Genomic DNA, 14032 nt, shown 5'->3' on the forward strand with positions numbered 1-14032 from the left:
ATAAAACAAATTATTATTTCGAATAATTGAGTGAAATATGTTGATACGAAATTTGTAAACCTTGAACCCCAAACCCCAAACTAGTTTATGATTCACAATTTGAAAAAGAAAATAAAAATAACAAGTTTAGATATAAAACAAATTATTATTTCGAATAATTGAGTGAAATATGATGGTACGAAATTTGTAAACTCTGAACCCTAAATCCTAAATCCCAAACCCCAAACTAGTTTATGATTCACAATTTGAAAAAAAAAAAATTGAAAATAACAAGTTTAGATATAAAACAAATTATTATTTCAAATAATTAAGTGAAATATATTGGTACGAAATTTGTAAATCATGAACCCTAAACCCTAAACCCCAAACCCCCAAACTAGTTTATGATTCACAATTGAAAAAAGAAAATAAAAAATAACAAGTTTAGATATAAAACAAATTATTATTTTGAATAATTGAGTGAAATATGTTGGTACGAAATTTGTAAACCCTAAACCCTAAACCCCAAACCCCAAACTAGTTTATGATTCACAATTGAAAAAATAATAAAAAATAACAAGTTTAGATATAAAATAAATTATTATTTTAGATTTTAACATGTTTGATTACATTATTTTAGATTTTGGCATGTTTGATTATATGTTTTAACTTGGTTATATAGATACTATTTCATAACATATAAAGAGTGCAGATTGCATGTAATTGTGTTGGTGCAACTAATTATGTTGTTCCTAACCCAATTTTTTTAAATTAGATTTCAATTTTGCTAATTCAATTGGGATGTGTTTATAATTGATTATTACTAATTCAATTTTACATATCATTATTTAAATAAATTATTATACAATTATGATCGATTAATGATTTTGTATTATAAGAAAAGTGTTCGGTGTTTATGTATAAGAAAAGTGTAATTGGTGTTTATGTAATCAATATTTATTGATTGATCAGGCTAATAATTGGTTAATCAGGAATTTCCTTGGTTTAAAACTTCTTAATTAGTTTAGTCCAAACGACTCCCCCAAGTTGCCCCATAGAAGCCCCAAACAACCCAGCGTCATACCGCTTGCATATGATACCAAACAATATGTTCAAGTTATTTGAGTGTACACTCAAACGACATGATCAGACCATTCCATGGAGATTCGAGGAGGCAATTCTCAAACGACAGGCTCAGACCACGTGGATGCACACTAGAACGACATGGTGGTATCGTTTGAGTGTATACTTAAACGAAATGGTGAGACTGTTTGAGTATACACTCAAACAACCCGGAGGTTTCGTTATGGCGAGACCAGTTGAATTGGTTGTTGGGCTTGGGCTTTAATGGCAAACTTGGAAAATTTCTTTTTTTGGGGTGCCTAATCCAATTTGATGAGTGCCTAATTAAACTAAGTGATTTAATCGGGCACTCATCAAATTGCATTGGGCAACCTCCGACCCAAGCCCGATAACTAAGTCCAACAACAATAGCCCAATACACCCCCCCCTCCTCTCTTAACGCATACCGGCCGCTACCATTTTTTTCAAACCTTTTGTAGCCGGTATCATCTCTCTCGCGAGAATGAACCCAAAAAAAAAAAAAAAAAAAACTTTGAGTTTTCTATCATGTTCATACTTCGAGTGTTGAGTTGTGAATCAACAATGGAAATTGAAGTTGACGATTTCACCCAATTCGAGTCGTGTCCCATTTGAGTATATACTCAAATTTGGTTGGGTTGATTAAACTCGATTATGTTGATTAAATTTGATTGAGTAGAAATTGGATTGATTAAACTTGATTGGGGTGGAATATTGGGTTAATTAAACTTGATGATTTCAAACTTGATATTTTTTGTCTCAAAAGCGACACGACAGACTACTGAGACTACTTCAAAACTACATATGGTGAGGTCGCTTCATTGTACATGGACTTTAATGGCAAACTTTAATATGACGAGGGTAAATATATATATATTTTTTGGGTTGCCCAATCCAATTTGATTGTTGCCCACTTAACTTTAATGGCAAACAAACAAAATGACAAATTTCAATAATATATATATATATATTTTTTGGGTTGCCCAATCCAATTTGATAAGTGCCCACTTAAATTATCATATTTTTCAGTCAAACACAAACCAAACGCCAGTATCGAAATCCAATACTCTATCTATTCCCAACCACCACTTTCCACTTAAAAATAATATATACTAACTTAATAGTAATGGCACTCACTACAGTATAAGTTAATTGAGATTTGAGGCACAAACCAAATATCTACCACTTACTACTCAACATCTATTAGTCAACCACTAGTTCTTTCGGCTGTTCAATCCGCTTTCTGTCTATTTGTCGGTGTAATAAAACGTGGTTTACAAGTTCAAAAAAAGTCAATTAATCTAGACATTTGACTTTTAATTGGTCAACTTAAGACAGAATAGCCTCCGGTCAAAATCGATCCCACTCAAAGTGCGGCTTCAACATATGTCACAACTTGTTAACTTGTAAACAAACACAAAATTTTAAACTAATAATTAAACTTAACACTGTCACCAAAACCAACTTGCTTTCATTTTTTCCACTAAACAAAACAAATAAAAATAAAATCTAGGGTTTCATTTTCTACTCAAAATTGGTTTTCAAATTTCACTAATGAGGGAAGTGATTTGAGTTTTAATAGGATGGCACTTAAAGTATCAGCATTAGAAGCAGCTAAAATTGCTATAGATTCAATAGGTTTAGGTTATGATGTAGCTGAAGATTTAAGATTGAGGTATTGTAAAAGAGATGATAATGATAATAATCCACATTTAATTGAGCTTGATAGAGATCAAGGTCGAGATGTTGTTTTACCTGGTGGGATTTCGATACCCAATGTTTCCAAATCGATTAAGTGTGATAAAGGCGAAAGGATGCGGTTTAGTTCTGACGTTTTATCGTTTCAACAGGTATGGATTGTTTTCTTGATTTATTGCATGTTTTGTGCTTCATTTGTGAATGCTTAAAGTAGATTGGAAATTGTTAGAAAGGTAAAATGTGTAGTGATAGCTACATATTGCTAAGTGATTAGTTTTAATAATTTATGAGTAGAAGATTGAATAACGGCTCGTGGAAACTTGGTAGTTAGTTCATATGATTTAGCACCACCACTTTGTAGGAAACAATTGGGAGACAAGTCAGAGGACTGATTTTGAAGCTTATGGAAGCTAAGGGAATAGTTCATGTGGTTTTAATTTATATATTGACTTCTCTCTAGTTGAATTGCCTGTAAAAGAAGTATAATGGTGGTTCTACAATGATTGACAGACGTGAGGAACATGTATGGTCTACCCAAAGGCCCTTGATTTCTCTTGGTTTGGTTTGACCTGATTTTGTTTCTAAATGTCATTCCTTTGCAATGGGATTCTGGTTTTACGGCAAAGCTATGTGGTGGCAAGCTTCCTACATACCTTGTTTTGATTTTCAGTGGTTACAAATGAAGCAACGACCTTTGGAAAACAGTTATTGGAAGTGTTATTACTGGAATGGCAGGTTAAGATACTGGTTTGGTCATTAAAGGAGGTTATTTAACGCTGGTCATAAAGATGCTCAGAAGTTTGCAGTCCTTATTCAAAGAGACTATCTGATCCAATATGGAGAACCATAAATAGGCTATTTAGACGGATTCCATATGCCTTGTCTTTCGATAAAACCAAGGTTGTGTTGACTTTAACCATGTCCATCTCATGAAAATGGCCTTTCCTGAAGGTACGGAAAGAAACAAGGAGCCTATGAGTCGAATGTCTATTCTAGAGGAGTATGCAAATTCTTCCTATAGGTGGAGCAACAAGGCTTGAGGAATTCTAAGAGTCTTAGGAGGAGGCGAGGAGCATTTTCTGTACACTGGAGGAATTCAAGAATGCCAATGCCTATCAATCAACTTCGGACTATTCTTTTGTTAGGATGAACAATGAATTGGTTTTACACCTTTAGTTAGAATCTATCTAGGATATTGACAGCGCTCCACTAGTCAGTCTATGAGGCACATCTTTTAGTTCTTGAGGAATATAAACATAAACTCTTCATTAATGAAAATTCTTCCGTAACCATTAACATGTATTGGGACAATGGAGGTCATTACATTATTTAGAATGTATCCACTAGATGAGAGGTCCCCAGTTGGAAGAATCATGACTTTTTCATGTTGTTTGGGATCATCAATGGAACTACTAGCATGCTTAGGAGTGAAGACTCTGGAAGATGTAATTGGAACCCAAGTGGAGAACTTTTGGAAGACCCTGTGTTATAGCACTGGATTTCGATTTTGCAGAATTGTAGTCATTCCACTATTGCAGGCGGCCTCTCACTCTTACATCTAAAAGATCTGGATCTCGATGACAGCAGTCTTGGCTTCCCAGCAAACAGAGTATGCAAAGCACCCATTCCATTCAGAAAGGCTCTTATTCTTTTGGACGCTACACTATCTTGACTCAATTAAATATTGCTTTGTTGGGGTATGTACATAAGGCATATCTGCTTACTGTTCCATATTTCTGGAAGAAGCAAACCTTGTCTTATTTTACTTGCCTAATCATAGTTGAGATAAAACAGATATAACACCCGGGAACTGATACGCCTCTCGACCTTGTTACATCCATGACTGTTTTGTTAAGTTGGAAATTGAGAGCACTTTTTCTCAAGAACAGGTTGGCTGTGGATGATATCCCCATGGCATTTGTTGGTTTCTTTGGATTGCAGACATTCCCACGTTCAAAATCCCATAAAGTAGTTGGGAAAGGTCAATATATCATTGAAATCGCTCTCTTTTATTGGGGTCTAAGACGATGGCGTTTTTCAAGGAATTAAACATTTAGGACTTATTTGATGCATTAGCGAGTGTTCTCACTGTTTACGCCGTCATTCAGCAGAGGATTTGATGTACTCAAGGTTGAGGTATCTATCACACTGTCACATGGACACGCCATATTTTGAAAAAAAATCCGTGCGGATACATATCCATGTGTCCGTGTCGAACACATATTGTATGTGATTTACCTCAATTTTTAATATTTTGTCGTGTCGGACACTTCATATCCGTGTCAATGTAACTTAGTATCATAGGGTTCACAGGGTATGGGGTACTCATGATTTCCCGCCACGTTTCACATTCCTTGGATTTATTACCTTCTTTATACCCTTTTATTAGACAAGTGACTTTTTTTTTTTAATTTTTTTTTTCTGCTCCACAATTTGGTAAAATTGTATTAATATTCACTTACTACCCATATTTGCTCTTGGCCTTTGATACTTAATATTTGTTGTTTCAGATGTCTGAGCAATTCAACCAGGAAATATCCTTGTCTGGTAAAATTCCATCAGGCCTGTTCAATGCCATGTTCAATTTTTCAAGTTGTTGGCAGAAAGATGCGGCCAACACGAAGACTCTTGCTTTTGATGGGTGGTTCATTACACTATACTCGATAGCGCTAGCAAAATCCCAGATAGTACTACGTGATCATGTTAAACAAGCAGTCCCCTCATCATGGGATCCTGCTGCATTGGCAAGGTTAATTCTACACTCGTATAGTAGAACTTGATACTGCACGAACAGTTAAAAGTTGTCTTTAGTTGTTGGGTTCTGGTGAATCTTCTTTGTGCTAGTCACTGAAAAATGAAAAAAGAGAAGGAAAATTCTTATGTTGATGTGTAGAAAATAGAAATATTTATTGTTGTTTGCTATCACTGAGATACATGCTGACTGCTGCTGCAGCTCTCTCTCTCTCGCTCGCTTCTCTCTTTTGTTGTTTATTGTACTTGAATATTTGCTTGTTGAAGGTGTTCTTAGGAAGAGAACATGAATGCATTGTATTAAAAGCTGTTTTCAGCATTATCAAAAAAAGAAAAAAGAAAAGAAAAGCTGTTTTCAGACAAGCAATCAAGTTGGCAAAAGAACTAAAGAAAATTAGAATAGCTGTATTAGTTGGAACCCAACACTCCGTATGAAGTACTTTGCTTCTGTCTCCATCTTTTCTTTATATTTAGCACTAAGAATTAAAGAATAAGGATGCATTTGTGTGTACCATACTCTTTTATCTGGATCCACAGTTACTGTGTAGTCATGGATTCACCATGCTGTGTAAAAGTGGTTAAAGGTGTTTTCATGTACAATTTCAAGAATTAGCTAATTATATCGTTTTCGATTATAATTAGTCCGTTTTCATTAATTTCTCTCCGATGTCATGATACATATCTTCCATGTATCATTAATCTAGTTTTACTGATTAGAAAAAGGAATGAGGGAAGAATTAGTTGTCCTTTTTCTTACAGTATCTATAATTCTTCCGAGTTCCTTTGGTTGTAACGTATCTACTGATTTCAGGTTCATTGAAAAGTTTGGTACCCATATTATTGTTGGTGTGAAGATAGGAGGAAAAGATGTAATATATGTTAAGCAGCAACATTCTTCCAATCTTCAACCTTCTGAGGTGCAGAAAAGGTTAAAAGACATGGCAGACAGGCGGTTCAAAGATGCAGACCCTGAAGAAATTTATGAGCAGGGCAAGGTGTGTCCCTGAAGAAACTCATTAGTTCCCCCCCCTCCCTCTCAAAATAAAATAAAATAAAATAAAGGAAATTAACGTCCAACTTTGAGAACTTGAATCATAGAAAGGTGTTGATTGGTCTTAATTGTGCTAGTGAAATGAACCTTGAATGAAGCTATGTATATAATTTACTATGTCAATTAGATTAGCATGTTTTTCAAGCTACCCAGCACTTGCTACCTATTTTATTTTGAATCTTTAAAATGGGTCAGCAGTCAGTTGTGGTTAGTAAAGTGGATTCCCAGGTTTAACTTAATTAAGTGGGTAGGATTCGATTCAACAACGTAGTAGCTATTCTGGAATGTATATGGATCTCGATATACTTGCTATCTTCGAATCATTCTTTTCCTCGGATATGCGATTTGATGGTAATATATACTGAGAAATGGCGGTTCATTTTGTTAATATAGAAGTTGTTTGCTCCTTAAATTCACCACGACCAATAAGACATGCTTTCTTGTCAATTTAAGAAGTTGTTGGTATCTATCTTTGTGTGTGCCTGTGTAGTTGGATAAATTAACTCTTACCTATCTTATATTTTGTTATTCTTTCTTTTCTCAGTTTGAGATTCAGAAGCAGCGACTGAGGTTTGTGGACACTGGCCCATCAGACTCTTACTCACACAAGGAGGTATGCTGATAATATCTTGCTTATACAGTTTGATTTTGCTACTCTCGATTTATGTCTATTGCCTTCAAAACTCTCACACAGTTGTTTCGGTAATTGTTATTTTGGTTGCAGGATATTGTAAGCACTTACAAGAGAAGAGGAGGAAATGAAATTACACTTCTTTCGCATAGTGACTGGATACACACGGTTCAGTTAGAGCCTGATGTGATCTCCATGGCCTTTGTTCCAATCACGTCTCTCTTGAATGGAGTTCCCGGGAGTGGATTCTTGAGCCATGCCATCAATCTCTATCTACGATGTAAGCAATCTCTGACGATCTATATGAGATTTTTGGCGCTGATATGTTTCCAGGAATGCAGTTCACCCTTTTCTTAATTTTGTTTGAGGTGCATATCAAATTTAGGTTGTTATTTGTATCTAAGTTGCATTTTGGCATCTGGTTGCAGATAAGCCACCAATTACAGAGCTCCATCAATTTCTGGAATTTCAACTTCCGCGGCAATGGGCACCAGTGTTTAGCGATCTTCCTCTTGGTCCACAGAGGAAGCAGCAAAGCATTTCATCATTGCAGTTTAGCTTTTTGGGTCCTAAGCTTTATGTCAACACTAGTCCGGTAAAAAACCTTTTCTTTTTCTTTTTTTTCTTTTTTCTTTTTTTCTTATGGTACATATAGTTATATGTTTGGCTTTCTGGTCTAAATATCAGACATATTGATGATGGAAACCCTGTTACGCTCCATTTCTATGAGAATCTTGTAGTGAATTCTTATAGCAAAATGATGATGGAAACAATTCCATATTTATATGTGATGAACTGATGATCTTGTCGTAAATTCTTTGACTAAACTCATCTGGACAACTGTGTGTCCGTGTCTTAATTTTGTAACTTCTGCCACGGTAGATTTGTCCACCCTCTGCCATCAGTAGTGCATTCGTCTAATAGCTGTTAGTTGCAGACCTGTTACTGAAGTTCAGTGGCAGTGTTTGTTATAGGTAACAAAATCGTGTTGGATTGTCAGCAGGATTGATAATCCTTTTGTTCTAGAGGTTGTTTATGTACTTCCACAGCGAGAGTACAAGTGAAGAGGACATGTAGGATGCTGCTGCTATGCCCTGGCAGTTAGTAGATACATTTGAATGTAGGGTGTCATTTATAGAAATTTTGTTTCCTTTTATGTTTTCTATGACGTTATTAGTTTTATCATTAAGCTTAGACTCAGGTTGTATGGCATGACTCCCAGATTATGGTGTCATTTGCAAATATATTAATCTCTATACGTGCATCCATTTCCTCGATTATGTTAATGTATTTTGATGCCGATCAGTATAATAGCTTGGTACCCCCATGCTGGCTGAGATGTAGGATGTCCCAAAATTGTTGCTTGATTCTCCCTACGTTAGTTACAATAAGAGAGCAAGTTTTAGTGAAAATAACTGTAGAAATTCAAAGCTATAGCCTATAGGAGCAGATTTATTGATCTCAGTTTGACCACGACTTTGAGATCACCATCATGCATAAACTGACTGACCAATAAGAAATGTATAAATCATGATCATTCTCTACCTATCCCTCCCTCTAGTCCTCCACACACATTCAGTTCTAATTGGAACTTTCTTTGTCTTATTGATCAATTACGTGACAGGTTGATGTGGGTAAGAGGCCAGTCACAGGGCTCCGACTCTATTTAGAGGGAAAGAGAAGCAACCGCTTAGCAATACACATGCAACATCTTTCCTCCTTACCCAAAATTTTTGAACTGTATGACGATCCAACTGGTGATTTTCAGCGTGAACCCTACGACCGCAAGTATTATGAGAAAGTTCAGTGGAAAAACTTCTCTCATGTGTGCACTGCCCCCGTTGAGTCCGATGAGGATCTATCTATCGTGACAGGGGCCCAGTTCCAAGTGGGTGACTTCGGTCTGAAGAAAATACTCTTCTTACGACTTCGCTTCTCAACAGTTTCAGGTGTCACAGCGGTCAAGAAGCCTGAGTGGGATGGTTCCCCGGGCCTGGCTCAGAAGTCTGGCCTCATTTCCTCTCTGATCAGTTCTCACTTCACAACAGTTCAAAAAGCAATGCCACGACCAGCTGATGTGAACATTAATTCAGCAGTATACCCAGGGGGCCCGCCTGTGCCTATCCAGGCACTTAAGCTACTAAAATTTGTTGACACAACAGAGATGACTAGGGGACCACAGGAGACACCTGGGTACTGGGTTGTCTCTGGGGCAAGGCTTCTTGTTGAGAGGGGCAAAATCTCCCTCAAAGTCAGGTATTCCCTCTTAACTGTGAAGTTGCCTGATGATGAAGTGTCAGAGTAAATAGAGCATGCTCAATGGAAGTCTGATCTAAAGGAACAGAGCAAGAAATGGGAAGAGGAAGAGAAAGAAGGAAATGAATGGAAAGAAACAAAAGGGCTTCAAAATGCACTGTGCTGTGATTCTGTGATGAATCAAATCCCTCCTCTATCCATTGGTGAACCAAGTAGACATTAGAGGGATAAAATGAAGACCCGTGATGTATGGGAACGATGTTGGAGGGTTGTTGATGGTTTGTAACATAAGTTCTTATTCCAGTGTATTCTCATTCGTCAGTGTAGATTATTAAAATTTCTGATTATATTTTGGGTCGTTAGAGTGTTAACATTGTCAGGCAGATGACTTTCAGGTTCACAGGAAGCTAATATCAATTCCATAGGGGCAACCGCCTACTCTTTTAAAACGATACTTGAACTACTCGTCTGGTGAACTTTGTGTGGAGAATTTTTTGACCATTCACGGGAGATTATGACGGTGTAGTGTTGCTTTGTTAATGGTTGAGGTTTTGTTTTGGTAGAATGTGCATATATTGGCCAAACTTCATTTTAGCAACTTTTGGTATGCAACTGCAGCAGGGCTACCAGACTATTGGGCTTCCGTGTCACCGAGCCTGATATCCATCTCCATGGAAGAGTTGGCAGGATTGCAGAAAGCCTCTCAATTGATTGTTTTCAGCCAAACGGGAGTATATATTTGTGTGAATTTCATCCATATGTGCCAATGCTTCATGATAATGCAATAATAAACGGTTGATTAAAAGAGAAAAACGTTTGATTAAGGTCTCGATAAACTTCTTAGTCCTACTTGTTGTAAGGAGATAAAAGAAAACAATAGAAGACAAGGACAGAATAATAGGTAATAACCAAGGCGCGGATTAGACTGTCCTTAAGAAAGATTTCGTTAACAGCAGCCTGATTTTGCATTAGAACAGACTACTCTCTAGAATAGCAATATAAGTCTCTCTGGCGGCTGACAGTAAGAATAGAAGAAGAAGAATAAGACAAGTACTGGTTTCTATATAGGGTGGATAGAAGGTTGTCGATTTCTGTAATCTCTATGCGTCTGGTCTGTTACCAGATGGGAGAAGGACACCTCGAAGTAGAACTTTAGCTGAAACTTGCTGCAAAAGCAAAACAAGTTTAGATAATTGGTAAGCCACTAGACAATAAGCCCAAGCCCGACGTGACTTGGCTCGGGGCGGGTGGGTGTGGCTTTGGGTGAGTCCTCTCTCCTAACACAAAAACCTTTGTACCCTAAGGGCACACCCTTATGATGGAGGGATTTCTCATATACCTCACTTGCTAGTGGTGGTTCACCAATGTGGGACTAAACACAATGCACTAAAGTGGAGAGAACACACATAGTTCATCTCCTCCACTTTGCACACACACACAAGTATTTTGAAATACTCTTGGAGATTCCAACACTACTATCCTCGTATTATATTATGAGGTCGTCTTAGACCGAGCTGGTGGAGTGGAAGTTGGGTCTGCAGCATCTTTGTTGGTCTGGTTGGTTGCGATTATGTCTATAAAAGGGTAGCTTGCAAGCCAATCATGCATGTTGGGGGATTGGGGCCTTAAAAAGTACTCGTATTTCATATTGGTTACTAATCATCAAGCATTCAAACATGAACATGGTGAAATTTCTGGGCTAGTTTAAGAAGTAGAACTTTTTAATTATGTTCCTTGGAAGGATTATGCTCAACTACACTGATATAGAGACGAAGTCACGAGTACGTAAAGGCCAATGTATACTCTCTCTGGAGCAAGGGAGAGGAGCAGGTTGAGCAATGAAGGTGGCACAGTCTTGCCCTGGCATAACAACTGAGAAGTTGGTCGAGTGCAATGCTGACACCTGCACCAGCCCCATTAACACGTGAGCTCCCAAATTTTAGTAAAAGGGAATGAAATGAGACACAGAAGGGGGAGTCACAAGACATAATGCTCCGAACCACAGTGTTGTTTAATTAACGGCCAAAACAGGAACTATCATACTGGACTTAGGCAAAATGTCGAAAGGAAACTATCATAACGAATGCAGTTAGCTACGGGTGAAATAGTATTTACAGAAAAACTTACATTATATAGATTTCTAAGTTTCTCCAGTATATGAACTTGATCTTGAGAAGGATTTGACTGCGGTGATCCTTCTGCTTCATAATGCGATGGTAATATTCTAGGCTTTAGCAAATGCTCAAATATGCCCATTATAAGAAACATGGCAATTAAGATTGCTGTGGCAATAAAACCAAAAGCAATAGCATTTACTGGTGTTCCAAAGTTCTTCAACGTGGTTGCTCCTCTATCTGCTGCTGCGTGCGGCGGGATCAAGTAGGTGCTGAAATAGAGAATACATGGGTTCAACAGAGTAATCTAGGATTATGGTCAATGTGTTAAAAAACTAACTCACCTGTCACTGCTGCTGCTCAGGGGCATGTTTTCCATAGCTCCAACTTTAATTATCTATTCACTATCACCTACAAGTATGTTAAGAATATTCATGAACCCTATGAAGTCATTAGTACATGACATCATATTAAGAAAAGAAACGAGCAAATCATTTTCTATCAGGCAAGTGGGTGAGGGTTCTTTAACCCACACTAACCAACCGGGAAGTTGAAAGTGATGTTGAAATTGTGAACTTGTTCAGAATGTCAATGCTTTTCCGCGCTAATTATTTTGTTATTGCTAGCAGTCTCTTACTAGCATGCTCTCTTTTCATATTATTCTTGCTGATAAGATAACGGTTATTAATCATGTTCTCCCTGATCAAGGCAAAAAACTTGCAGGTATCGAACTTGAAACAGAACGTTGCACAAGAATACCATCATACATGCCTCGTATTCTTGGACAGCAAGAGACTTATAACAAGCAATTCAATGAAGTAACTCACTGCAACTGCGTGCATGCATACTCTTGAAGCTCATAAATGCTAAATCTAAATAATCAGAATTTGAGTTTTGCAATACAGCTGTTTTAACAGATACCGAAATCTAAATAAAATCAATTGAGAGGCTCACCTTTCGGCGCTTTTGCTTATCTGATCTGAGCTGAATAGGTTGTTATAAGCAAGTGATATAGACTGAAAGCTAGAAGCAAATGCACTGATCTTTTATAAAGGAATTATATCTGGACTTGCTTGCATCAACCTTAAAGAGCATCAGAACCCAAGTAGCTGTGCTCCTTCTTGTGACTGGCCAATACCATAAAACACACACTAACATATGCAACACACACACTATCAACCATGTATGTAAAGCCAAAAAGCAAAGATATATAGAATATTTTTAAGTAGTACACTTTTTATGTTTTCCTGTTAGCAATTATCATCATCTATTCATCATGCATAATTCAAAATGCATAAGGGATGATAATGAAAAAGAAAACCAAATTCTAGGCCTCTAACTCTTGCAAAGAGAGTTGGAAAAACAAAAACACATGTGTTGATACTTTGGCATTATAAAAGACTACTGTCTGTTTCTCCTCTCTGATGAAAGCAATAGCTGTAAGACCATTAAGGTATTATCATGTAAAGGTTTGGTGGGGTCTTGTATAATCTCCCACTACATGAAAAGCTAGCTGCTTAAGAAAGATAGTAATAGACAGTACAACAAAGGCTGCTGCAAATAGTATGTACAATCATCTTACTTTTAAGTTGGCATTCAAATTTTGGACAAGAATGTGGTCCAAATCCAACAAACCAAAAAAAAAATGCACTGATGAAACAGAATCAAGGTTAGATTTCTCACAGATAGCACAATCAGATCTACCATGATTTGTGAGAAGACAGTACACTATAGTAAAAAGCTCGTGTTTTGTTACCGAAGTAAAAATTTTAAGGTTATGTCTAGCATTGCAAAAATTTAAGTGACTCTCTTTTAAAAAATATGTAGCTTATACCACGTTGCAGAATTTTCATCTCCTATCTCTGTAATATGCGAATCACAGATCAACCAGCTTAATTGTCACAATATTTCTAAATGAAATTAAAGATTGCACGCTATAAGTTGGAATTAATTTAGTAGACTAGCTAACATTGATGTCGTCCATATTCCATACAAATATACAATACAATCTTCACTTTCAAAGAATCAAACCATGAAGTCGAAAAAAAAAAAAAAAAAATTCAATATAAGCAATTATTGCGGACTTGCAGTTATAGGTACTAAAAAGTTATATAGGGCGGTACCAAAGTTTCTTAAAAAAGGAGAATACACTTTTTTTGCTCTCAATGCAATGTGAGGTTTTGTCAACCAAGCAATCGGAATGTCTGCAGAAAGAAAGAAAAGCATTACTAGAAATTATCCTAAGGCAACCAACTGATACTCATGACGACAACCGACAAACGCACCTTGTGCCAAATTTGCATGTGTAAATGTGTAATGTGTTTCTCAGTTGTCACTCATAGTCTCATAGGAACCAGAACTGGCTAGTGAAAGCCGATTGTATTCCCACCAGTTGTTAGTTCTTCCATAACTAGCTACTAGTAAAATGTGCGTCCAACTCAATCCAATTGG

The 14032-nt window shown here is 36.9% G+C and overlaps 2 protein-coding genes across 2 annotated transcripts; one reads left to right on the forward strand and one right to left on the reverse strand.

Moving 5' to 3' along the window:
* The first annotated feature begins 2466 nt into the window (after positions 1 to 2466).
* Positions 2467 to 9919, forward strand: LOC147491140 (MAC/Perforin domain-containing protein). The gene is made up of 7 exons (XM_086565262.1): positions 2467 to 2930; positions 5289 to 5527; positions 6341 to 6524; positions 7125 to 7193; positions 7305 to 7491; positions 7640 to 7806; positions 8836 to 9919. Exons 1-7 carry the CDS (start codon positions 2664 to 2666, stop codon positions 9514 to 9516), a joined length of 1794 nt encoding a protein of 597 aa, XP_086421388.1. The 5' UTR covers positions 2467 to 2663; the 3' UTR covers positions 9517 to 9919.
* Positions 9920 to 10262: 343 nt separating this feature from the next.
* Positions 10263 to 12722, reverse strand: LOC147491141 (uncharacterized). The gene is made up of 4 exons (XM_086565263.1): positions 12536 to 12722; positions 11926 to 11992; positions 11595 to 11853; positions 10263 to 11370 (listed from the first exon to the last, which is right to left on the reverse strand). The coding sequence occupies exons 2-4, from the start codon at positions 11958 to 11960 to the stop codon at positions 11221 to 11223; spliced, it is 444 nt and encodes a 147-aa protein (XP_086421389.1). The 5' UTR covers positions 11961 to 11992; positions 12536 to 12722; the 3' UTR covers positions 10263 to 11220.
* Between the last annotated feature and the right edge of the window lie 1310 nt (positions 12723 to 14032).

This window comes from Coptis chinensis, chromosome 6 (assembly GCF_015680905.1).
Source record: "Coptis chinensis isolate HL-2020 chromosome 6, ASM1568090v1, whole genome shotgun sequence".
NCBI lineage: Eukaryota > Viridiplantae > Streptophyta > Magnoliopsida > Ranunculales > Ranunculaceae > Coptis > Coptis chinensis.